The sequence below is a fragment of the Dunckerocampus dactyliophorus genome, chromosome 13, assembly GCF_027744805.1.
Source record: "Dunckerocampus dactyliophorus isolate RoL2022-P2 chromosome 13, RoL_Ddac_1.1, whole genome shotgun sequence".
Classification (NCBI taxonomy): domain Eukaryota; kingdom Metazoa; phylum Chordata; class Actinopteri; order Syngnathiformes; family Syngnathidae; genus Dunckerocampus; species Dunckerocampus dactyliophorus.
In genome coordinates, this window is record NC_072831.1 from 4,468,925 (window position 1) to 4,496,070 (window position 27,146).

At 38.0% G+C, this 27,146-nt stretch overlaps 1 protein-coding gene across 1 annotated transcript in view; it reads left to right on the plus strand.

Moving 5' to 3' along the window:
- col13a1 (collagen, type XIII, alpha 1) overlaps positions 1-27,146 on the plus strand; it is a 96,609-nt gene that overhangs the window by 37,410 nt on the left and 32,053 nt on the right. The window contains exons 13-33 of the mRNA XM_054795901.1: positions 2,317-2,400; positions 4,618-4,659; positions 4,741-4,758; positions 5,505-5,531; positions 5,621-5,665; positions 10,117-10,134; positions 14,474-14,509; positions 14,593-14,646; positions 15,323-15,409; positions 15,473-15,499; positions 15,587-15,622; positions 15,720-15,776; positions 15,886-15,909; positions 15,996-16,049; positions 17,220-17,264; positions 17,351-17,485; positions 21,898-21,969; positions 22,132-22,173; positions 22,275-22,316; positions 23,531-23,557; positions 25,081-25,167. Coding sequence (XP_054651876.1) covers positions 2,317-2,400; positions 4,618-4,659; positions 4,741-4,758; positions 5,505-5,531; positions 5,621-5,665; positions 10,117-10,134; positions 14,474-14,509; positions 14,593-14,646; positions 15,323-15,409; positions 15,473-15,499; positions 15,587-15,622; positions 15,720-15,776; positions 15,886-15,909; positions 15,996-16,049; positions 17,220-17,264; positions 17,351-17,485; positions 21,898-21,969; positions 22,132-22,173; positions 22,275-22,316; positions 23,531-23,557; positions 25,081-25,167 — 1,059 coding nt within the window. The remainder of the gene's footprint in view (positions 1-2,316; positions 2,401-4,617; positions 4,660-4,740; positions 4,759-5,504; positions 5,532-5,620; positions 5,666-10,116; positions 10,135-14,473; positions 14,510-14,592; positions 14,647-15,322; positions 15,410-15,472; positions 15,500-15,586; positions 15,623-15,719; positions 15,777-15,885; positions 15,910-15,995; positions 16,050-17,219; positions 17,265-17,350; positions 17,486-21,897; positions 21,970-22,131; positions 22,174-22,274; positions 22,317-23,530; positions 23,558-25,080; positions 25,168-27,146) is intronic.

The following is a 27,146-nucleotide window of genomic DNA, read 5'->3' on the forward strand; positions in this document are numbered from 1 at the left end:
TCTCCTGATAATTTTTTTGTCTTATAGCCCAAAGTGACTCGCAGAGGTAATTCCACTTGGCCATCACTCTAGACAAGCGGAAGACGGCGGACCTTACATTGCGTTTTTTCTTTTTCCATAGTTTTGGTGTGTCACTTGGCTTTGTCTGTGTGTTTATTTGCAGCGCCACACGTAGGTGTGCCAGATGTAATACTGTCATCCCTTGTTTATCGCCGGTTAATTGGTTCCTGACCCGACTGAGATAAGTCAATTTCCGTGAAGTAGGAATCACAGAAAACCAGCTTATGACCTTCGAAATATGTTTTTTACATTATTAGAGCGCTCTAGCCATGAAATAACACCCCTGTAGTCACCTTTACGTTCCTATTACGCAATATAGTAGACATAACATCTTAGACATAAATCAGATAAGCATTGACAGCATACTTTCTGGTGGCCATTGTCTCATCTGTGGAACCTTACTGACACCTAGAGACCAGTGTAGAATACTACTCTAATGGTTAAGGAGAGACTCACGATGCACTTCCATCACTTTATTGACAAGCAGAGAAGACATGCAGTGAACATTCACACAGGAGCTGCTGTCGGCCACTCTCGACACTGCTTACAGTCCCTGCTAACTCTAGCTAGCTGAAGTCACGCATGTCACTTCCCAGTCACAGATACTGTATCACACTTCATATCATGTCTTTTCAATGCCTTATAGCTGTATTTTTGTTCATTTAGACATTTTTATGCTTGAAAATGTTTAATTTGGGCCACAAATTGCTAAAATAAATTTGCTAAATTTGCTAAAATATGCATATACTTTTTACTAAAAATAGACTATAGGAGGAGGATGAGTAAAATACGACGACATTTTGTTTAAAGACGAAGAGGCACGGAGTGAAATATGTGTGAGTTAATTAATAATTAATTGTGTCCAACTTAGTAGGTTGATTATTAAAATTCAAACACATTTTGAACTTTGAGAGTGTTTGAACAAGAGAGAAATGTGAGAAAATGTCAATGCCTGTCTGAGAAAAGTGTATAAAGTGTATGGTGAAAGGTTTTACAGCCTTAAAACGTACAGTACATACTAATTGTAAAAAAAAATAATAAAGTTTGCTACTTCACGGATTTCACTTATTACGGGCTAATTTGGGAACCTATCCCCCGCGCTAAACGAGGGAACACTATATACATTGTTACACCGAAAAACTACTTTACTGGCGTAGTGACACCTCGCCACACCACACCGGCTAGCGACTAGATTCACCACACACTCGCTCACAGCGCGTCAATGCCTCGCCACTACCGAAAGGTAACGCTACACATCGGAGCTGCCGCCACTGCTGCTGTGTTTTAGTTTCTGAGTTTGGAAAAGTTAACGCTAGCTGTTCCTATGCAAAATCAACGCGTGCGGTAAGGAAGGTCCGCAAATGCTTAAAATGCCGGAAGTGTTACATATTCTCATGAATGTTACTACATGGTCACAGCATGGATAAGAAAACCAAAAAACATTGTTGCAGGCTTTTGAAGGTGTTTTAATAGCAAGCTTTGTGGGCGGAATAGGTGTTTGCCTCTTTTTAGCTGTTTTTATACCTTTAAAACGCACAGAAAAGAGAAAAATGTGTGTTCAAAATAGAAAAAGTGCAGTTTTTCTTTAAGTATAGCATGAAATGCACAAGAGACTTATTAGTGTTGTATTTCATTTCCTCCTCATTAAAAGACATTACAATATATAGAATGGATTTGTCTAGAAATAGCATCTTTCAACCAGAATCTTATTGAGTTATACTGGTACACTCTGACAAGGACTAGTATTTCCTAACAGGGTCAAAGCCAGTATTGCTGGCCCTGAACCAGACCATGTTCCAGTTGAGGTTGTGACATTCCCACTACTGTGATGGATTTTCAAATCATTTTCACATCTGGAGTTGTCATTCCGTGCCTCTCTCACAACTTCCTGTGTTATCATACCCTTCCAGAAGTCAGGGTCTGGATAAGGAGGTCTCTCACGTAGGATTTGTTTTGAAGGTGGTTGCTCACTCAGGTTACATACTGGATCATGACACAGTGGTCAAGTTGCATTCCTTTACGGCCATGGGTTATTATGGTCAGGTAAAAGCTGAGATTACAAACTCAAATGTTTCCCTAATGTAAAGAATGGACCTTCGGTCTCAAGCTCTTTAACTGCTTGCAACGCATCTCATCTAAGCTAACCTGATGCTGTGCAACCCCACCCGCCCTGCTGCAAGTTTTGCTGTGTGGTTTTGCTGTGCATGGTGGCAAGGCCTTTGCCACTATGGCAGGTTGTAACTCAAGGTCTCTCAGCAGGGCGAGCCAGGAGCGCAGGGCCCCCCTGGACCTCCTGGGCTTCCAGGTAACCCAGGCCTCAACGGAGCCAGCGGCCCGCCGGTGAGTATCATGTGGTGTAGAACACAAACCTCACCAAAAAAAACCCATCACTCTGCCTGTCACGATAACAAATTTTGCTGGTCGGTAATTGTGCTACAAATTATCGTCAACATTCGATAATATCAGCATCATTTTTTGATCACATTTTTTCATTAATAATTATCATGAGGCGTAATGCACATTTGAACCACTAGATCAGGGGTCACCATCGTTTTTCCTTGTGGGAGCTACTTTTACAAAATAAAAATGGCCAAGAGCTACTCATTTTTCTAACATTTATTTTCAGAGCTTATTTTAAACCCAAACAAAGCGAATATGCTTGTTTTACCAGAACATGAACAAAATGCTGTTGTCCACAACTCACATTTTGTATTTCAGAATGCATTTCTTTCTACTGTTCTTTCATTATTAACTGAAAACCTGAATGAAAAGCAGGCTTGCGGGCACCTCATGTGGTTGTGGGGGCTACCTGGTGCCCGCGGGCACCACGTTGGTGACCCCTGCACTAGATGGTGCTCAAGTATAGTGTACCCGTGTGAGCCTCAGTCACATTAGCTTAACACAGAAGTTCTGAGCCCATTTTTGGATAATTTATATGGCATAATAATGACAGTAAATCGTATCAAAAGCAATAAACTTGAATTACTTGAGTCCAGGCAATCCGTACTGTCTGTCAAATATTTCTAACATTTTCCGAGATGTTGACTTTTTAACCACATTGAATAGTTGTAATATTTTGCAATTTAGCGAACGACCATTTTGCGCTATCTGGCTTGTATTTTCAGTGCCGAGCAAACGCCTCAGTCAGCGCTGGCTGTCGGGACGAAGGCTCTGCTGCACCTCCAGCAGTATATTTTTTTCCCACTTGTGAAAACTGACAAGGATGGTTGTGTTTCAGGTGTTCATATAAGTTGGTCGTGTTCCCCTGCTTCCTCATCGCTACTTTCCAGGAAACGCGACATATCGATTCGTCGGTGTTCATGCGCTCATCTTGTTGATTTGTTGTTCTTGTTTAAAACCAAAATATTCCCACATTGAGGCTGTTGTGTTTGCCTTAAAAACTTTGTGCCTTGATTCATGTTAGCATATGCTGTCTCACAAGGCTAATTTGGTGCTGCTGTGTTGTGACAGGCCTGTTGTTGAGTTGTATTTGGGCTTGCGCTGACTGCTCATAAAGAACGTATGCTGTGACCTTCTCAGGCAGTGATTCCCAACTGGACCCGTTTTCAGTGGCAGCGGGTCAGAAAACAATCATACAACAACCACTGAGTATAGAAGAAGACCAGCTGTTAGTATACTATGGCGATCTTGAGATTTGGTGGCTTCAGCAGGCTGTGACCTTCAGCGTTTACTGGGGCGGTTTGCAGCAGAGTGTGAAGCTTTTGGGATAAGACTCGGCACAGAGGGTTGGGAATGAGGTCCTGCCCCAGGTGGAGGAGTTCAAGTATCTCGGGGTCTTGTTCACGAGTGAGGGAAGGTTGGAGCGTGAGGTCGACAGGCGGCTCGGCGCAGCTTCTGCAGTAATGCAGCCGCCATTGTGGTGAAGAGAGAGCTGCGCCGGAGGTCAAAGCTCTCAATTTATCGCTCGATCTACGTTGCCACCCTTCCCTATGGTCATGAGCTTTGGGTCGTGACTGAAAGAACAAGATCGCGGATACAAGCGGCTGAAATGAGTTTCCTCCTTAGGTTGGCTGGACTCACCCTAAGAGATAGGGTGAGGAGCTCAGAGTAGAGCCGCTGCTCCTTCACATGGAGAGGAGCCTCGGGCATCTAGTCCGGATGCTTCCCGGCGCCTCACTGGTGAGGTGTTCTGGGCATGCCCAGCTGGGAGAAGGCCCCGGGACAGACCTAGGACACGCTGGAGGGATTATGTCTCACACCTGGCCTGGGAATGCCTTGGTATCTTCTCGGTGGAATGGGAAGAGGTAGCCGGGGACCAGGAAGTCTGGACGTCCCTACTGAGACTGCTGCCCCTGTGACCCGGACCCGGATAAACCGAAGAAAATGGATGACTGGATGAATCTTGACGCCCATCTAACTGGCGGTGCAACCAAATGGAACACACGGTGCAACCCACCACACGGACCCGTCTTTTCATGAAATATAAAAAATGTGAACAATTTGACTTGGAAAACGTTGGCCAAACCACTTGAGAACCACTGTTCTAAACGATGTTTCAATGATATTTTATTGATATAAAATCATCATTTGCCACAGGGTAAGCCAGGTGAACCAGGAAAACCAGGAAAAGACCCCAGGGTGAGCTTCTTCTTCTCTATCAAATAAAAGGTAGTTGATGTGACACTAACCATTTATTGATGTCATGTATTGCATCTACAGCTTTTACCAGGATTGAAGGTAAATTCATCCCTCCTACCTCAGGGGTAGCCAAAGTGCGGCCTGCGGCAGTTATTTATTGGCATGCAGCACATTCTGTGAATATAATTTAACAAGAAAACATATTTTAAAAAAGCAGCAAAAATGGACAAATCCAGTAATTTTACAAGAAAGTCAAAATATTTAGAGAAAAAAGAAAAAAGTCCTCTAATGAGAAAAAGTCAGTCGTCCTGGGCAGTAGCAACAGGGAAGGGGAACGTTTAGGTGGGCCAGAGGCCCTGTGACGACGCCGGGCTTATAAACCCACCCAACTGCAATTGCCAACAGCTGCACACGATTCCACTCGGGTCAGGCGGCTGCATCTTACCCCCAGCAGGAAGTGCAGCATTCCAAAATAAGAGCGCAGGACAGGAAGTGCTAATTCCTGCCCTGCGGGGCATGACAGAAGTCAGAATATTACAAGAAGAACATTTTGAAGATTATCTGAGAATAAGGTTGAAATATTTGAAACATTAAAAAAAACAGCAAAAATTGGAAAAAAAAGAGCAAAAAGCGAAGTTCATACTAATAGCCGTTTTCACCTACGTGGCCCTCGCTGGAAAAAGTTTGGACACCCACTCTATTATTGACTCACCCCTTTGAAAACAGAAATGCACGACATAGAGTCCACTCGTATACCGAATACATACTGTGGCTGCCAATACTGGATTTGTTGCAGCAACATGTTCACAAAACCCCATCAAATATACTTTGGTTTCTTACTCCAGGGTGAGCCAGGTATGCCAGGGCAGAAGGTGAGCTTCCCAAATCCCCCATGCATGCATTTTAGCATTTGATTAGAGAAAAACTAACGTGGGGTTCCTAAATGTCTGTGTGCCTCCAGGGCGATCAAGGGGATGTTGGCCCACCAGGTCCTGAAGGCCCAAAGGTATACACCTTTACATTTCTTAATACTTTATATTCATGTACTTTTCTTAAGCAGTTCTCCGGTTGAGTAAGCAGCCATCACCTTTTACAAAATGTAATGTAATGTAATGTAAGACCATTTCTACTGCTTTAGCCTTTTACGTAGTTTCATCATAAATCGTAACTATAGCACCTGCTACAACATCTCTGGATTTGACATTTGCTCAATGGAAAGACTTGCTGGTTTACAGCTTAGCTGTGCTTAGTGGTGAAGGACCGACGCACAGCTTACACCAGGGGGGGTCCAAACTTTTTTCCACCGAGGTCCGCATACTGAAAAATATGGAAGCCGCCTTCCGCCACTGACAGAAAAAAAATATCCCAATGGTGAGTCATAATTATGAGATAAAAAGTCATAATTATGAGATTTCTTCACCGGAGCATTGGTCACATGGCACTCTGCACATGCACAGTTTGTATCATCATTTTCTACGTTTAAGATCATAAATTGGGCTTTTTATGCCATCATTTTGCCTTTTTATCCCATAACTATGAATTTCCTATCTCATAATTATAACTTTTTTCTTGTAATTTCCACTTTTTATCTCATAATTTTGACTTTTTATTTTCTAATTTTGACTTTTTATTTCCTAATTATGACTTTCCGATCGCATAATTATCACTTTTAATCTCGTAATTTAAGATTTTTATCTCATAATTCTGACTTTTATATTATAAAATATAACAAATATTAAATGTTATTTTTTTTAAGGTGTAATATTATGACAAACAAAATAAACGTGTCATTTTTGGAAAATTAGGTTGGAGAAAAAGTTAGAATATTATGGGAGTAAAGTCATAATATTCTGAGATGAAAATTTACGAAGATTAAAGAAGAAAATTGAAATATTTGGGTGCTAATAATAATAGGCTTATTCACCTATGTCACAAAGTTGGGATGCAGTTTTTTTTATATATATCTACAACTTCTTAGCATATGTACATGTGTTTTTTATATATATATCTATAACTTCTTAGCATATGTACATGTGTTTTATATATATATATCTATAACTTATTAGCATATGTACATGTGTTTTTTATATATATCTACAACTTCTTAGCATATGTACATGTGTTTTTTTAATATATATCTATAACTTCTTAGCATATGTACATGTGTTTTTTATATATATATCTACAACTTCTTAGCATATGTACATGTGTTTTTTATATATATCTACAACTTCTTAGCATATGTACATGTGTTTTTTAAATATATATCTACAACTTCTTAGCATATTTACATGTGTTTTTTTATATATATATCTACAACTTCTTAGCATATGTACATGTGTTTTTTATATATATCTACAACTTCTTAGCATATGTACATGTGTTTTTTTAATATATATCTACAACTTCTTAGCATATGTACATGTGTTTTTTTAATATATATCTATAACTTCTTAGCATATGTACATGTGTTTTTTATATATATCTACAACTTCTTAGCATATGTACATGTGTTTTTTATATATATATCTACAACTTCTTAGCATATGTACATGTGTTTTTTTATATATATATCTATAACTTCTTAGCATATGTACATGTGTTTTTTTATATATATATCTATAACTTCTTAACATATGTACATGTGTTTTTAATATATATCTACAACTTCTCAGCATATGTACATGTGTTTTTTTATATATATATCTATAACTTCTTAGCATATGTACATGTGTTTTTTAAATATATATCTATAACTTCTTAGCATATGTACATGTGTTTTTTATATATATATATATCTATAACTTCTTAGCATATGTACATGTGTTTTTTTATATATATCTATAACTTCTTAACATATGTACATGTGTTTTTTATATATATATATCTATAACTTCTTAGCATATGTACATGTGTTTTTTTACATAATATCTATAACTTCTTAGCATATGTACATGTGTTTTTTATATATATCTACAACTTCTTAGCATATGTACATGTGTTTTTTTAATATATATCTACAACTTCTTAGCATATGTACATGTGTTTTTTAAATATATATCTATAACTTCTTAGCATATGTACATGTGTTTTTTAAATATATATCTATAACTTCTTAGCATATGTACATGTGTTTTTTATATATATATATCTATAACTTCTTAGCATATGTACATGTGTTTTTTTATATATATCTATAACTTCTTAACATATGTACATGTGTTTTTTATATATATATATCTATAACTTCTTAGCATATGTACATGTGTTTTATATATATATATCTATAACTTCTTAGCATATGTACATGTGTTTTTATATATATATCTATAACTTCTTAGCATATGTACATGTGTTTTTTATATATATCTACAACTTCTTAGCATATGTACATGTGTTTTTTTAATATATATCTATAACTTCTTAGCATATGTACATGTGTTTTTTATATATATCTACAACTTCTTAGCATATGTACATGTGTTTTTATATATATATCTATAACTTCTTAGCATATGTACATGTGTTTTTTATATATATCTACAACTTCTTAGCATATGTACATGTGTTTTTTTAATATATATCTATAACTTCTTAGCATATGTACATGTGTTTTTTATATATATCTACAACTTCTTAGCATATGTACATGTGTTTTTTATATATATCTACAACTTCTTAGCATATGTACATGTGTTTTTTTAATATATATCTATAACTTCTTAGCATATGTACATGTGTTTTTTTATATATATATATCTATAACTTCTTAGCATATGTACATGTGTTTTTTAATATATATCTATAACTTCTTAGCATATGTACATGTGTTTTTTATATATATCTACAACTTCTTAGCATATGTACATGTGTTTTTTTAATATATATCTATAACTTCTTAGCATATGTACATGTGTTTTTTTATATATATATCTACAACTTCTTAGCATATGTACATGTGTTTTTTATATATATCTACAACTTCTTAGCATATGTACATGTGTTTTTTAAATATATATCTACAACTTCTTAGCATATTTACATGTGTTTTTATATATATATATCTACAACTTCTTAGCATATGTACATGTGTTTTTTATATATATCTACAACTTCTTAGCATATGTACATGTGTTTTTTTAATATATATCTACAACTTCTTAGCATATGTACATGTGTTTTTTTAATATATATCTATAACTTCTTAGCATATGTACATGTGTTTTTTATATATATCTACAACTTCTTAGCATATGTACATGTGTTTTTTATATATATATCTACAACTTCTTAGCATATGTACATGTGTTTTTTTATATATATATCTATAATTTCTTAGCATATGTACATGTGTTTTTTTTATATATATATCTATAACTTCTTAACATATGTACATGTGTTTTTAATATATATCTACAACTTCTCAGCATATGTACATGTGTTTTTTTATATATATATCTATAACTTCTTAGCATATGTACATGTGTTTTTTAAATATATATCTATAACTTCTTAGCATATGTACATGTGTTTTTTATATATATATATCTATAACTTCTTAGCATATGTACATGTGTTTTTTTATATATATCTATAACTTCTTAACATATGTACATGTGTTTTTTATATATATATATCTATAACTTCTTAGCATATGTACATGTGTTTTTTTATATATATCTATAACTTCTTAGCATATGTACATGTGTTTTTTATATATATCTACAACTTCTTAGCATATGTACATGTGTTTTTTTAATATATATCTACAACTTCTTAGCATATGTACATGTGTTTTTTAAATATATATCTATAACTTCTTAGCATATGTACATGTGTTTTTTAAATATATATCTATAACTTCTTAGCATATGTACATGTGTTTTTTATATATATATATCTATAACTTCTTAGCATATGTACATGTGTTTTTTTATATATATCTATAACTTCTTAACATATGTACATGTGTTTTTTATATATATATATCTATAACTTCTTAGCATATGTACATGTGTTTTTTATATATATCTATAACTTCTTAGCATATGTACATGTGTTTTTTATATATATCTACAACTTCTTAGCATATGTACATGTGTTTTTTTTAATATATATCTACAACTTCTTAGCATATGTACATGTGTTTTTTAAATATATATCTATAACTTCTTAGCATATGTACATGTGTTTTTTATATATATATATCTATAACTTCTTAGCATATGTACATGTGTTTTTTTATATATATCTATAACTTCTTAACATATGTACATGTGTTGCTTTACAAAACATCAACGTGTCCCTTGCATCCTTTGATTTTTCACTATGTGGCCCGGAAAAAGTATGGACACCCCTGCTCTAAGACTGGAATAGTTATTGCTCCCTCTAGTGGACACTTGTGATGGTTGCTCCACTCCCAGGTATTAATGAATTTATTTCTACTTGTATCCACAGGGCGGCCAAGGAATCAAGGTAAGATTTTGTTACTTCGTAATTTGTCTTAAAATAATTGTTGTTAATGTTCTTTCTATTAGAAAACTAAACTTAGTCTGTGAAAACTTGGCCTTTGGACTCAAGAGTTGTGGGTTGCTGTTCTACTGCAGATGAAGGCTTTGTTTTTAAACCTGGCTCCCACATCGAGCCCTCCTCATTGTCCACGTGCCATCAACAAGCTAGACATTTGCTGAGTGTGACTCCATGGTGCAGCGTTACCCTGAAAAATAATAGAGTTGACTTAGCGGTGGACATTCCGTTAGTTGTCCTTCATGATTCCATCCACTTTGTGCAGTACACAACCAGCACCGCCACTGCTAGCTCAACTACACCAGATCCTGATGCTACCACACCGTGCTTGACAGTTGCTACAATGTTCTTTGGTTTGAAAACCTCACCTTGACTAATCTAAACGTACTTCTTGTCATTGTGGACAACTAGCTCAGTCTGACCATAAATCTTTTGTTGTTCAGAAATGTCACCAACAGACTTTCCCAACAACTACAGTTGTGAGATCTTCACTGAGTTTCTTTAAACCACTTTGACACTTTTTGAATCAAAATTTCTGGTGCGCATAATCTTTGTGCAACTTGTGTGAACTAATCGTGAACACAATTGCAAACTAGAAAAGCACTCGGAGAGCACAGACCTCTGCCAAGCACCATAGTTCCCCCCATATTGTGATTTACACCATAAATATTAGCCCTACATTTATTTTATCTACATATTTAGATTGCTAATGTTAGCATGCCAGCAATGATAAAATGCTAACATGAGCATGCTACCACACAGCATAATAGTGCTTATATATAAGTGTTTATATATGTGACTAAAAATGCTACTATGCTAATGTAAGCATGCTTGCAATGCTAACATGCTAACACCCAACATGATAGTGCTAAGTGTTTATGTATGTGTCTACCCATGAAAATGGCTAAAAATGCTAGTATGCTAACATGACTAATGCTAACTTTAACATGCTAACACCTAGCATGATAGCGCAATATACCGGGAAGGCTAAATGTCCCGAATGAGTTGAGAATTTTCACTTTGGAACGGTCTGAATCGGTTGAGAAATGTGGAAGTAGTTAGAACTCTTTAGATCAAAGGCATTTTGCGTTCCAAAAAATGGGAATGTCGAGAAAAAGTGGGAATTCTTGGTATGTGAAAATGCCGTGAATGTCCTTAATTAGTTGAATGCTTCGATGTTGGAACGGTCTGAATAGGCTGGGAAATGTGTAAGTAGCTAGAACTCTTTAGATCAAAGGCATTTTGCGTTCCGCAAGAAAACGTGAGAATATTTGTGCTGTGGCTAATAGCATGAATGTCCTGACTTTGTTGAATGACTTGATGTTGGAATGAGGTGAATCGGTTGAGAAATGTGGAAGTAGTAGTAGGTAATAGCAAGCAGTATTACGGAAAAGTGTGAATTTTGGGAAAATGTTGACTTTTTTTCCAGTATAAATACAAGTAGCCTGGATGTCCTGAACGTGTTGAACAGTTTAATGTTGGAATGGCTTGAATGGGTTGAGAAATGTGGCAGCAGTCGCAGGTAATTAGTTTTAGGGATAAGGGTGAACATGGATTTTGGATCACCCCCAAACGTTTCATCCAAACCCACTGAGAACTGTTCAGCTTATTTTAAACACCGACTAACAGACAGATAAACAGCGGCAAAAGCGTAACGCTTGGCGGAGGTAACAATGCATTCTCATGAAGGAGTTCACTCTTCCACCACCTCTTGGAACAAGTCGGAGGGAATTCTCAAGTCATTTCTGTAGCTCGGGGGTGTCCAAACATTTGGGCCACGTAGTGAAAAATGAAAGGATGCAACTTTACCAGCTCATCTCAGCTTTGTCACATAGGTGATTAATATCATTATTAATACCAACTTCTTTGCTCTTTTTTCCCTAATTTTGAGTTTTTTTTCCCCAAATATTTCAACTCTCTTCTAGTAAATTTTCTTTTCGTAATTAGAACTTTATTGCCAAAATATTTGTTCTTTATTCTTGTAATATAACTTTATATCATTAATATATTTTTTCTTTCTATATAATCATAACTTTATATTATACTTTAGAATTTATACTATTTTTCCCAAACCTAATTTTCCAAAAATTACTATTTTATTTATTTATTTATTTTTCTTATATACAAAAAAGTATATTTTTATATATACAGTATATATTTCAGCTTTGGCCAAACGGTGGTCTAGTGGTTAGCATGTTGGCCAACACAGTAACAGTCAGGAGATCGAGAAGACCTGGGTTCGATTCTCCATTGGGCATTTCTGTGTGGAGTTTGTATGTTCTCCCCGTGTGTGCGTGGGTTTTCTCCGGGTACTCCGGTTTCCTCCCACATTCCAAAAACATGCATGTTCTTCTTGTAATTATAACTTTATTCCATAATATTTTGACTTTATTCTTTATCATAATATTATCACTTTTCCCCCAATGTTACAAAAATGACAACTTTGTTTTATTTTGTTTCTCATAATATTCTGATTATTTTTAAGTATTTTTCTTTCATATTTCAACGCTACTCAACTCATCAGAATACAACTTTTTTCTCTTAATATTTTGACGAAATTGCAGCTGCTTTTTTCCTTTCTGCTGTTGTTGTTTTTTTTACATTTTATGGCGCAATGGTGGTGTGGAAATCAGAGCATGTGAATGTTTTGCCATTGAAGTAGTTGTGGATATTTAACTGTTTATATATATATATATATATATATATATATATATATATATATATATATATATATATATATATATATATATATATGTATAATATAATATATATAATAATAATATATATATATATATAATAATATTTATATGTATGTCAGATAAATCTGTCTTTTACATCGACATGCAACAAATTGCTTTCCTTAATCATAGCGGAACCCGTTTAAGTCGGCGCCGTTTATGTCGACAACCTGTCTCCATCGACGAACTCATCAAGTCCTGGTACATCTTTTTGCTAAAAAGTGCCTTTTCAACGTGACTGTCGACATAAAATGTGAGATCCAAAGGGGTCTTTTGAAAAATGACTTTGTTTATGTCGACATGCGTTGCAGTATGAATTTCATCATGATCACTAAGCTGTAAGCAACGGAAAATATAACACGACTTGTTCTTAAACTATGAACACTGCGACTTATACAAGGCTAATCAATGGCTAAATTCGAATCTCCTTTACTTCAGAATTACTACTGATTGTTTAAATACTGTGCCGCTACCGAGTCAGTGAGGAAACGGTAGCTCTTTCTCTTCCAGGAGCCAATCACGAGCTATCAGTGCACTCACAATGAGCTTGTCAACCCACTGGAAATTGCAGGAGATCTTATAACAACATAACAGTCTGACTTACGGTGTCATCTTACTGACAACAACGCTAAATTCATCACACGGCAAACACTACAAAAGTATATCTCAGAAATATGCAAACATGTACCAATACAAGTTTAACATGAAAAAATCCCAACATTTTAAAGTTTCCCATAAAGCATTGCGTCTGAGCAATGCATTCATTGGGGCGCTGCAATGACGTCAGCCTCCCTTTGCGCTGTCTCCTCCGGGCTCCTTTGGCTCTCTCTAGTGGACAGAAGCAGCACTGCAGCACCATTCATCTATATTGCTTGTCCTCCAATGAACTGCTCTTCTGGCAGCGATGCATTATGGGTAGATATTGAAATAGCTGCTGTTTCTTACTTTAAACTCGTATTGGTACATGTAATGTATACTTTCAAGTGTTAAGCTGCTGTGTAATGAGTTTAATGTGTGTAAGATGACACAGTGGGTCGGACTGTTATATTGAATAATGACCTCCTGCAATTTCCGATGGGCTTGTCGTGAGTTTTTCCACAGCTCATGGTTGGCTCCTGCCGCCACAGTATGCCACTTATGACGTGGACACGTGCGGCTTATAAACCAGTGTATAATAGTAACTATTCATTAATAATAACTATTAATTTAGCACTGAAACAAGGCACCGACATCTTGTCTAGGGATTCCGGTTTACCTCACCACCGGTGCCGTTATGTATTGACACCTATCCGATTCTCCTTATGTCTCTGGTGAAAGTCACAAGTAAATGAGTTTTGGTTTCAGTTCTGTTGACAACCGCTTATGTCGACATGAGTCAGCCCGGCCGAGTGGCATCGACTTAAACAAGTTCCACTGTATTAAGATGTCTTTTTTCCCTCTTTTGTCTGTATTGTCTGACTTTTATGCTGTTAAACGTCATTACTTTTATTGATCTTCCTTCCTTTCCTGTCTTTGTAATGTTTGACCTTTATGGCGTCTCTGCTGTGAAGGGAGAACCAGGCTTCCCAGGATCTCCTGGGTCAAAGGTAATGTTAGTATTGAACTTGTATTCAGCGACAGAGCCGCATTTGTTCTAGTTAGTCATAGTTGTTTGTCTTTCAATGCAAAGGGCCAGGCTGGCACCCCTGGTATCCCTGGTATCCCTGGCAAGAGGGGCTACAGGGTAGGCTTGGCATGGAAAAAGCATCCCAATCCCATTTGTGTGGTTTTGCTCCAATCATTTTTCCCCAGTCACTGAATGTCAGCAGATATCTGTTCATGTTTGTGTTTGTCTTCTAACTGTCTGAGGAAAGTGTCCTCTTTCGATGTTATTAATACATAAAACAAACACCAAAGTGGCCACCATTCCAATTCCACATGACTTTCATTTAGAGCGTTTGGACTACTGCGGTTGCTAACACCATTATTGTTTTCCAGTTATGTGTAATCGAATAAATTACCATTTCAAACGTTACAGTGCTGTTACCGTTCTCGACAATGAAACGTGGCGCGTTTTTATGCACTGATAATTGTATCGACCGTCTGCATGTGGCTTCAGCCGTCATTGTTCACGACTGCTACACAGGAAGCTACTAAATAGCTAGTCAACAAGAAATGTGGCCCCTAGCGGTTTGGTAGAGAATTGCAAGTGTTAGCTATTATTGCACTTTTTGATTCAGCCTAATAGCTTAGTGCATTGTTGGTCTAATTGCTTCTCAGAAGTCTTGACAGTACACACACTCACTTAGCACAATCAGAGTTGCACAACACCTACATACGACTGGGAGATAATACTGAAATACTGGGAGACACGTCGTATAGTATGGGTTGTCTTGATTTAAAATGTAATTTTTTCACAGGGAGAAAAGGGGGAGTGTATTATTTCAGCGCTTGGAATTAAAGGAGAACCTGGCCCACCAGGACTACCGGGCGGAATGGGACCTAAGGTAATAAAATATATTGAATACAGAGCGTATTTTAGATAAAACTAACAGATGCATTTCTTACAGGGTAACAAAGGTGATCAAGGAGAAGAGGTGAGATCATTTAAAAAAACAAGAGAGAGAGAAATTGATGAGCCAAAAAGTGGCCATTCTATGATTTACCTTTTGTTTACCCACTAGGGTGAAGCAGGTCCTGAAGGCCCCGTTGGACCAAGGGTGAGTAGTGACTGAAAGACTTCAAGCCAGCAAAAATGTCTACTTTGGTATCAATACGTCACTCTCTGATGAAATGTATATTATTTCTATGGTGTAGGGCCCCCCTGGTCCAACTGGTGAGCCAGGAAAGGCTGAAATCCACAATAATGAAAATGTACAGTACTCTTTTTTTATTTTTATTTTACAAAAAAGGAATGATAAGATAAAATACTGTCATACTTAGAATTTGAAATAAACTCATTAGAATTCTATCTTCCATACAGGATATTCGCAACATACCTCTGATGGTAAGAACTGCAGTCGCACGTTGTGGGGCGGAAAAAACCACCTCATGTAAAATGATACTAAATGGCATAATCTGTCTGACTCTTAGGGCCCGCCTGGATTACCTGGACCTCCAGGGACACCAGGGCTCAACGGGGCAAAGGTAAGGCATATTTGAAAAAGAATAAATAACAATGGTTATATCCAGGTCCAGTAAGAAGTTTCCATACAGTCATCACCCATCATTAAAATATTTTGAGCCTTCCGTTCTTTTTCCAGGATGGGATGATAATACCACATACATCTTCACCAATCTTTTAAGAATTGGGTGTACAAGTTTCAAGTGGTTTTGGATTTTCTGTAATTTACACAGCGTCAGAATTATACATTTACAGCAATCCCTCGTAAGCGCTAGCCCGTGCTTTCAACTCGATGTCCAGGGCGACTGGAAATGCGAAATGAAAACACCTCAATCATTCAAACGTTTCCGCATATTGCTAGTCTTTCCTCCCTTTGCTGAAATACCCATTTTGCAAGTACTGCACGTTGCCCTGTTGTCATCCTTTCTCGTGATATGTAATCCAACATTTGAGTGTTTGTGCTGCTCAGGGGGTCATGCTTCCGACTGGCTGCACTGGTGACGCCATTAGCAACCACTGAACTCCATAAAGGAACCGCTGGCATTGGCACTTGACACCAAGGAATTGAAACACTGGGAATCGTTTCTCGTTTTTGATTCCTGTCTCTAGTAGCGAGTATGCAAACAGCTAGAGATTCTTCAAATGTAGCCGTTGAGCTAAAATGTTCAACGTAGTCGCCCAATTAGACATGTTCAGCACTGCAAACCCAAAGTTTCTGGGTACCTTTCGTCCCCAAACAAATGAGCAGGAACTTGATTTCGGTAATACAGGGAAACCACGGTTTTCTTATGCCCCACTGAAAATCTTCTCTACAATTTTGCCTGTTTTCATACGCTGCGTGTGACAAACTAGTCCACTTGCATCGTTTGCGTGCCCAAACAAAGCACCTTACCTGTGCATTTTTGTGCGACCCGAAACACTATTGAATTCCGTCTCACCAGGATTCATCATTCATGATTATTTTACATTGTTTTCTGCATGTAAAACTGATTATTCTCTATAAACTTTTTTTTTTTTTATTATTGGGTGTCTGCAATATTGGATTTATATGATTTACTATGTAAAAAAAATGCTCTTGTTTTTTTATGTTTCGAACTTTTGGAATGAATTACTGATGAAAACCGAGGTTCCACTGTAGTTGGTATCTTTGCTTCGTTTGCTTTGTTGCTAATTTCCTTCTGGTATTTTCTCAGGGCGAAGTTGGCCTTCCAGGTCCTCCAGGCCTGGATGGGGAAAAAGTAAGTCATAAATTAAGATTTTCTTTTGTTATGGCATTCATGAATATATTATTTTTAAATCATTAAAAATGTAAAAACCTCTTCAGGGGCCGAGAGGAAAGCCTGGGGAGCCTGGTCCTCCAGGCCCATTTGGCCCTGAGGGTCCCAGAGGAGAGGGTGGTGTCATGGGTTTCCCCGGACCCAAGGGAGACAAGGGAGACATGGGTCCTTCTGGATCACCGGTGAGTGATTTATTCTAACTGCAAACCATCCACTGCAAATGCTGTCCTCGGAGTCACATGGAGTCACATCATAGAAGCTCACCAGCTCGTAAGAGACCCCACTAGTTTTAGGTTTATGGCTTTAGATCCCATTATTGCCCCATGTAAAGGTCTGTGTTGCACATGGTTTTGTAATAGGGGTGTAACGCTATGTGTCTTTGTAATTATATTTTTCGGAAAGGAGCTTTGGTTTTTGTGCAGAGGCATACTGATTTCCCATACAGTACACATTTTGTGACTTTTGTATTTTCGGATCCCAGCTTGTTTTTTATCAGTCCCCGACATTGTCAAAAAAATTCAATTAATTCATTTTGAATGTGATATATTATTAGATATTACACTCATTTGCTTTGTCACCTATAGCACAAGCTAAGATGTTGATGTTTTCACATGCATTGGATTGGTTTTAGCATCTTTGCCAATTATTAGATTAGATTCAGAACCCTCCCTCTCTCTCTTCAACATGCCTCACAAACTTATTAAACACATTTAAAGTGTTAAAAGTTAGCCACTCACTACTAACGAATGATATCGTAAGATGATCCATGGACACATGGAATGGGAGTCACGGTTTAGAAGTTACACAGTATATTACGTTTTCACTTTTGCGTGTCACAGCAACTTTGGTGCGTTCAAGGACCGGCGAAAAAAATCTGAAATCGCAACACTTAATGAAACACATTATCAGTGCAGCATAAAGATATGCGCATGTCAAAATAGTGGTCTTTTTTAACAGCAGTGGATGTATGCTATGCATTTAACGTGTATTATGTATTATGTACAGTGTTTATACATTATTACTAATTTATGGTGAATGAGATGTGTTTTCTGCAGAATAATCTGCCAATTTTGGGAGAAAAAGTAAAAAAAAATGAGAATGCAGAGTCGTGAATGTGCTGGGATGCACTGTAGTCGCATTTTTGTTCAAATTGGAGAATTACCTTAGTCTTTTTATGTTCACTTTAATATTCATAAAATCTGTTGACACAAAAGCTCAACAGTTTTTTGTTTTGCATTTTGCTCCTTTACCGTGCCCAAAATGAACCACACTTTAAAAGCAAGGTACGTACCGAATCGTGATTGTTGTGTACCGTTACACTTCTATTGTGCAATACATGACTCATTTTCCCACATAATTAAAGGAAAACTTCACTTTTTTTAAAATTTTGCTCATCATCCACAATCCCTATGTGAAACAAAAGCACACGTCTTTCCCGTTTCTGTGTCCTAGATATCCGCCTCATGTTGGCAGTTTTTTTAACTGAGAACTTTAATTGGGATTTACTTATTCTACCTCTAAAAAAACATCTCAACCCGTCAACAACGCTCCGTTTACATGACATGACCTTCATATTCACAAAGCGACATTGTTATTGTAGGAGCTAACACTGAGGAACTACTTTTCTGGCTTAGTGACATGGCCAGTTGGACAGTGTATACAGTACAGCTGTGATATCAAGCACTCTGTGCTCCATGTATCAGAATCCAAGTCATGGTGACTTACTCGATGGACAGTTGTCCGTCTGGTCCAGCTAGCCTGGGGCGTCTTTTCCAGTTAATTCTGGGTAGGTGGACAAAAGTTTCTTCCACTGCAGGGTTTGATAGTGCTAACAATTTTTTGTTGGTTGTGATGCAGTCTCTTGGAGCGGTGTCCTCCTAGCCAGATACACAAAGCCGTATATTCAGGCTCAAAAAGACAGCGGTGGCTCTCACAAAGTCTGTCATGATTAGTTGTAGCAAACGCAAAGCACGCTCTCTATGCTGTTGTTGTTGACGGAAGTAGCATTAGTTGCTAAGTGGTCTGTGAAATCAACGTGCCCAGGAAAGACGTTCCAGGAATGCTTAAAATGAGCTAAATACTGTACAAAGCATTACATGTTATGGTGAATGTGCCGGTTACTCCACGGTTACAGCATGAATATAGAATGTTGTTGGAGGTTTTTGGTTTTTTTTTTCAGGAGAATAGGTGCATCCCAAATAGAAGGCACAGAAAAGGGAAGGATGTGTGTGATTGTGGACGATGGGCAAAATTCCCAAAAACAGTGCAGTGTTCCTTTAAACACTGGTTATGTGTTTTGCAATGGATCCTATTTTGCTTGTTTGTGGGCAGCATTGCGTCCATAAGTAAAATGTCACTGATGAGATAAACCTATTCAGAAATTTGGATAAAGTATATTTCCATTGCCCGCTTTAGGTATATCAGTGATACTTTCATAGGCTCATATTATCAGAACAGTGGAACCGTGGTTAGTAGGGGTGTCATGAGACACTCTCGAGACGAGATGATACACGAGATTGGGTCGCCGAGAACGAGACAAGACAAGATTTAAAAATTCCTTTTAAGAAAAGTACAATGAAAAAATATTAAAAATATATGACAATATATTGCAATCTACTAATATAATTACACTCTTCTGCACACTGTGCGTATGCTAGCAGCCCCGCCTCCACCCACTGAGACAAAAAGACTGTATAGAGACTGACAAAAGGGCTCACTCTGTTCATACCGCTGTTCTATGGAACAAACGCACCAAGGTGCTGAAGTCTGTGCACAGAGCGAACCCTCTTCCTGCCTGTTTGGAAATGCGGAGGTGAGGAAAACAGACAAATACACTGAGGCCGGCAAAATCATCAGCTTCATTTTCATTTATTGTGTGATAAATGAATGAATTTCTTATCATCCCAGGCCTCGTGCCCATGAGACAATGTTTTTTTCTGAACGAGAAATCTCGCGAGGTCTCGAGACACCCTCAATGGTTAGTGTCATTAATTCGTTCCAGAAGGTCTGACTCTAATTGAAATGTACGCTATCAAATTTCTCCATAAGAATCATGTAAACTCTTGAACACCACCTTCCTGTTTTGCCATGAGTTATTTCTTGAATTCAATAGTGTTTCTTACCTCAATAACCCAAAATTGAGCGAAAGAAAGTTGCAAGTGCCAGCATTTTGATAAAGAAGGTGAAAAACACTGTTGAAGTCAACAAATAACTCACGGCAAAACAGGAAGGGGGTGTTGAAGAGGAAGGTGTTGATCTCGCTTCCACATCTTGTGTTTGGGAACAGTCACGTCTTCAGTGCAGGTAACAGCAATCCTAAAATGTTAATCAACTGTAAAAATGTGTGAGTCAACCATGAGGACATCATAGTGGCTTCCGGTTCCGGTTGTCACCGCGCTATCCGTACCGGAAACGCAACTGGCTCTACGCATGTGCAGTACGCGTCTACATCCAGTCGGCCTATTTTTCGTCAGTCACATGTTAGGCATGTGTAATCTACGTCATCCGTCCATTTATTTTACGGCACTTACAGAGCGTAAAGGCATGGTTGTTTACGCTTTATGTTTTGCTTAATATTGTTTATTGTATTTGTATTTATTTATCTATATTCTATATATTGACCAGATATAATGTTTACGTCTGTGGCGTATCTGCGCATGCGCTACATGCATCGCCTTGATTTTTATGTAGGGTCACGCTTGGTGAATAAAGACGATAGCAAAGTCTTTTAATAAGATCCACTAATAAAATAACCACCTAATATATTATGTAGATCAGGGGTCACCAGCGTGGTGCCCACGGGCACCAGGTAGCCCCCCACGACCACATGAGGCGCCCGCAGGCCTGCTTTTCATTCAGGTTTTCAGTTAATAATGTGAGAACACTAGAAAGAAAAGTATTGTGAAACATAAAATGTGAGTTGTGGATGCCAGCATTTTGTTCATGTTCTGGTAAAACAAGCATATTCGCTTTGTTTGGGTTGAAATAAGCTATGAGAATCATTTCTACAAAAATGAGTAGCTTGTGGCCATTTTCATTTTCTAAAAGTAGCTGGTGACCCCTGATGTATACGTTGAAGTATGGTTATTAACCATTTATGTTCATACATTAAATAAATAAATAAATACTACAACACGGGACGTCACAGATGCACAAATTAGCGAATCTGCGTAGAACCTATGGCGTTTCCGCAACAAATTGCGTAGTGACATGTTGTTAGCAAGCTAAGGATGCTAAAAGGATGTTTAGTGATAAAAATACATGAAGAACACAGTTGGACTCACGCAGCGTATTAATAACACGACACAACGCGTGCTATAATTGTACACTAACCGGAAAATGTAGGCAAACCGAGGCAAACTTTTGGCGTAAAGTTTTGACATTAATTATAAAACACGCTAACTGAAGTTCCACTGTATTTGTGTTTTAAGCTCATCACTACCGTATATATTTTTGTGGGTTTTTTTTACCTTTTTAGATGCACACTAAAATACTGTGGCATAATTCCATTCCCTTCCCTTCCAAAGAGCAACACATCAATCCCTGAATTGAAATGCTCAATCATCATCCCTATCTCCCCTTCCTTGTTCTGTAGGGTTTAGATGGCCCTACTGGTGAAAAGGGGGCTACAGGGTCCCCTGGCCCTATTGGATTACCTGGCACAATGGTATGCAATGGTGCCCCTCAGGCTGAATTTTTCTGAATGCAGTGGCATTTTGTATTATTTTGTCACTTGTGTCGTGGCGTGTTGGCCCATGCACAGTGTGCATTGGTTTGCTGTATTTTCATCTTTCGGCTCTTGTGTCTCTTCCCTTACCTTCCTTCCCAGGGGACAAAGGGCGAACCAGGGGAAGGAGGAAGGTCAGAGATGGTACGTTTTGTTTGAGCACAATATTTTGCATCAGTGATATTTTTTAAAGAAAGCTATTTAATCAATCACAACCTTGTGTTTTTTGTGTGTTTTTGTTTTAGCTCTACGGTCCTCCAGGTCCCCCAGGACCAGTTGGCCCAGCAGTGAGTCAAATGTTTTATTCATCACTTTTCACCACCTTTTTTAGGCCAAGATCTAATTTCATGTCGGACGAAAAGTAAAGATCTGCAATGCCTAATAATATTCTTTAAAAACCGCTGCAAATACAACACCCTCTTTCACCCGAAATGTGCTACGTGACATGCAAATATGGAACATACAGTCGAAGCAAAATGTCCAAAAGTACATGAACATTCATTCTTGGCACGGAAAATGCAGGTGCAGCAGGTGTCCGAGCAGTCACACAGACGCTCCTTGTCAACTCATGTTGAAAATGACTCTTTTTCGGCACCCCGCTGCCACATTGACCGCTAGCCAAGCTGGCTCCTTCCGCTAAATGTAGCGTATAACCTGTGCAGCACACAGCACACGTACTTGAGTGACACACGATTGAACAAATCAGCGAATCAGTAAACACGTCTGTAAGAGAAGCAACATTAGCGGAAAGTAGTCAAATATTGTTGACCCTTCACGGGTGGATCGCAATCAACTAGTTGGTGACGGTTGCTTGTGATTACCCAAATACTGCATAAAGAACAGTAGCTTTTCCCGGGTGTTAGGCACCAAGGCTACCAGCACATCCATGAGTAGTTCATAAGCCGGTAAAAAATAGTTTTGACACACTCGCGCCAACCCTACCTACCTTTCCTGGTAAAGTTTGTTGTAACCAGTCACAGCACACAACTATGGTGCGTTCATGAAGGCATAAACGTGTAGAAATTGTGGGCTTTTTTAACAGTGGTACCTGTATGCTGAGCATATTACCTGTATGATCACCTACAGTATTTATAAACTATTACCCACTTAGGGTGAAAGATGTGTTTTTTGCAGAAAAAAAGCCTATTTTAAGAGAGGAAAAAAAAAAAATCCATATTTTTTGGACCAAAAATCCACGAATGTGCGGGGAGCACATGTATATACTGTCTCATCTAATAATTCCAAGTTTCGCAGCATCATTATTTATTATTTATCCTGATCTTATGTAAAAAAAACAACAACAAAAAATCCCGAAGTTGAATGAAAAACAATGCTAATGCGGGTGTCACGTACAGTGAATGAAAAAACATGGAGAGAATCTTCCCACAGATGTTTTTCACGCACAAAAGGATTTTAATTCATTGGCTGTCTACAACTGTACATGAATATGTTGGATATGTGCGTGTGTGTCATTTATTTGTGTATATATTTTGTTTTTTAGGGATCACAAGGACCTTCAGGGCCAAAGGTGTGTGTTATATATTGTAATTTATTCCATAAGATCATTCAATGCATTTTCATGTGGAATTAATGTATGTACTTGTGTGAAATAACTGAAAACATGTCTTACATTCTCGTTTCTTCAAAGTAGCCTCCCTTAGCTCCAATTACTGCTTTGCACACACTTAATGAGCTTCAGGAGGTGATCACATGAAATGGTTTTCCAGCAGTCTTGAAGGACCTCCCAGAGATGCTTAGCACTTGTTGGCGCTTTTGCCTTCACTCTGCGGTCCAGCTCGCCCCAAACCGTCTCCACTGGGTTCAGGACCGGTGACTGTGGAGTCCAGGTCATCTGGCGCAGCACTGCATCATTCTCCGTCTTGGTCAAATAGCCCTTACAAAGCCTGGAGGTGTTTAGAGTCACTGTCCTGTTGAAAAATACTTTGAATGATGTTGCAACTAAACGCAAACCAGTTGGGATGGCACGTCGCTGCAGGATGCTGTGGTAGCCGTGCTGCTTCAGTATGCCTTCAGTTTGGAATAAATCCCCAACAGAGTCACCAGCAAAGCACCCCCACACTATCACCCCTCCTCCTCCATGCTTCACGGTGGGAAAGAGGCATGTAGAATCCATCCGTTCACCTTTTCTGCATTGGACAAAGACACAGCGGTTGGAGCCAAAGATCTCAAATTTGTACTGATCAGACCAAAGCACAGATTTCCATTGGTCTAATGTCCATTCCTTGCGTTTCTTGGCCCAAACAAATCTCTTCTGCTTCTTGCCTCTCCTTAGCAGTGGTTTCCGAGCAGCTATTTGACCATGAAGACCTGATTTGCACAATCTCCTCTTCACAGTTGTTCTAGAGATGTGTCTGCTGTACGAGAGCTCTGCGTGGCATTCATCTGGTCTCGAATCCCAGCTGCTGTTAACTTGTGATTTCTCAGGCTGGTGACTCGGATAAATGTATCCCCAGCAGCAGAGGTGCCTCTTGGTCTTCCTTTCCTGGGGCGGTCCTCGTGTGAGCCAGTTTCGTTGTAGTGCATGATGGTTTTTGGGCACATTCAAAGTTTTTGCAATTTTCCAGGCTGACTGACCTTCATTTCTTAAAGTAGTGATGGCCACGCGTGTGTCTTTACTTAGCTGATTGACTTGCCGTAGTATGAATTCCAACAGTTGTCCAGTAGGGCTGTCGACTGTGTATCAACCTGTCTTCTGCACAACACAACCGATGGTCCCAGCCCCATTAATAAGGCAAGAAATTCCACAAAGTAACCCTGACAAGGCACACCTGTGACGTGAAAACCTTTTCAGTCGACTACCTCGTGAAGCTCATTGAGAGAACACCAAGGGTTTGCAGCTCTATCAAAAAAGCAAAGTGGCTACTTTGAGAGACCAAAAATACAAGACATTATCAGAGTTATTTCACACTTTCTTGTTCAGTATATAATTCCACGCATGTTCGTTCGTAGTTTTGAGAATCTACAATGTAAATAGTCCTGTAAAAACAACTGCAGACACATACAGTAACTGTTCTGTTTGAATATTCTCAGGGAGAACCTGGCATCGGTTTCAGGGGAGAAAAGGGAGCAACGGGTCAGAAGGGTGACAAAGGAGACAGAGGCCATCTTGGACTGCCTGTAAGTGCAAAGCGAGTTTGCCACTTCTTTTTTGAGTCGTTTAAGTTTGTGAACAAGCTGAATTTGGACTTTTATGTAATCACAAATGAGTAGGTTGTTGCATGGAGGAGGTGTACACTTGCACTCATGAATACATTTATTTTTTTAAATACACAAACTAATCACAGTAATCCCTCCTTTATGGCGGTTAATTGATAAGTGAATTTCCGTGAAGTAGGATTCCTTATTTCTAAATTGAATATCATCGCAGTTAGAGCATAGAAAACCTGTTTATGACCTTCTAAATGTGCTTTTTAACATAATTAGAGCTTTTTAGATATGAAATAACACCCCTATGATCACGTTTTACACTTCTATTACCCGATACAGTAGACATAAGAAGAGAAAATAAGACATAAATAAGACTCGTGCTTGTGTGTGTTGCTGTAAATGTGATCCCGAGGGGAGCTGAGTGGGGGGGCTGACAAGAAGTGACGTTGGGGGTTCAGAGTTGAGTTTTCGGCGCAACAGTAGCCCCTGTTAACGAATTTTTGTACCTGGTGTGAGGTCATTCAAACATTCAAAAGAGCCTGTTATTCCGGCGACTGGTACTTGTGTGTCTCACCGAACGTTACAGTAACATTCCTGACACCTAGTGACCAGTGTAGACTACTACATGTCTTTGAATGCGTCTTCTGAATGCCTTATGTGTGTATTTTACTTCATTTAGTCATTTTTATGCTTGAAAATGCTTCATTTAGGGGAAAAGAAACGTAAAATTTGCTTAAAGATGCATTTTTTTTTACTAATAATTGACCGTAGTCAACCACAAAAAAAGCATGATTTATTAAATAATATATTTTTGAATAATATATATTTTTGAAAACCCATCATAGAGTGAAGCCACAAAATTCAAAGTGGTGATATCATTAAATATAATGTATTTATAATTATTATTTTTGTAAAATCTAATTACCATTTGTAGTGATGAGCTATTTAAATGTTGTTTTAAATGTTGGTTTATTGCCACATGAATATCATTTACAGTGAGGGTTGAACAATGTTCAGTGCAACTGTATATCAAACTGTTTAAACCTATTTTTTATTATCTGTCATTTTAAATCACATCCTGTTTGGGCCGTTTCATATTGGGATACTTGAATCAAATGGTGCATTTGGATTTCTTTTCTCGCTCCTTTCTATACACTCAGTTAAAGTCCTGTGTTTTGCATGCAGTTTCTTTGGGGTTTCTACAATTGATCTAAAACAGGGGTGTCCAAAGTGCGCCTCAAGGGTCATTTGAGGCAGAAGCTCCTTTTTCATTGGCGCCCTGCATATTGTAAAATGAAAATGAATTCATTATTACTGAGATGTATTATTAGAAATGATAGTATTGATGATAATATTGACCTACATTGGATTGGTATTATCAAATTAAATGCACAAAATATATCAGAGTGGCACCGTAAGCGGCCCTCACTGGAAAAGGTTTGGACCCCCTGATCTAAAAACTTTTCAATTAGTGCTTTTACAGTCTTATTCCACATCCATCAAAATGGAAAGTGACAGTTTTCACATATTACTGATATTTACAGATATATCCAGTACATACCAGGGGTAGACTCGTAAAGCAAACTGTGGTATCAATCCAATCCCAAGTAAGTACGTAAGTCCGAACCAGTATTGCAGATGGTAACGCTGGTACCACTTTTCCAAGGTCATTGAATGATTTTTGATTTTCCCTTTTAATTTGTTGAACTAGTCAACAAACTATATATTTGTCAACCACCCACAAAAACATACAGTGGATCCCTGCACATTTGTGGTGTTTTTGTCTAAAAATAGGCAATTTTTAAACATCATTAGAGCCTCTAGACATGAAATAACACCCCTATAGTCGTGACGTCAAGGGTTCAGAGTTCAGTTTTAGATTGGCGTGGGTCATGGCCGCAACAGTTGGGGATTATTGTGCCCGTTGCAATCACGTCTGATTCTTGTGT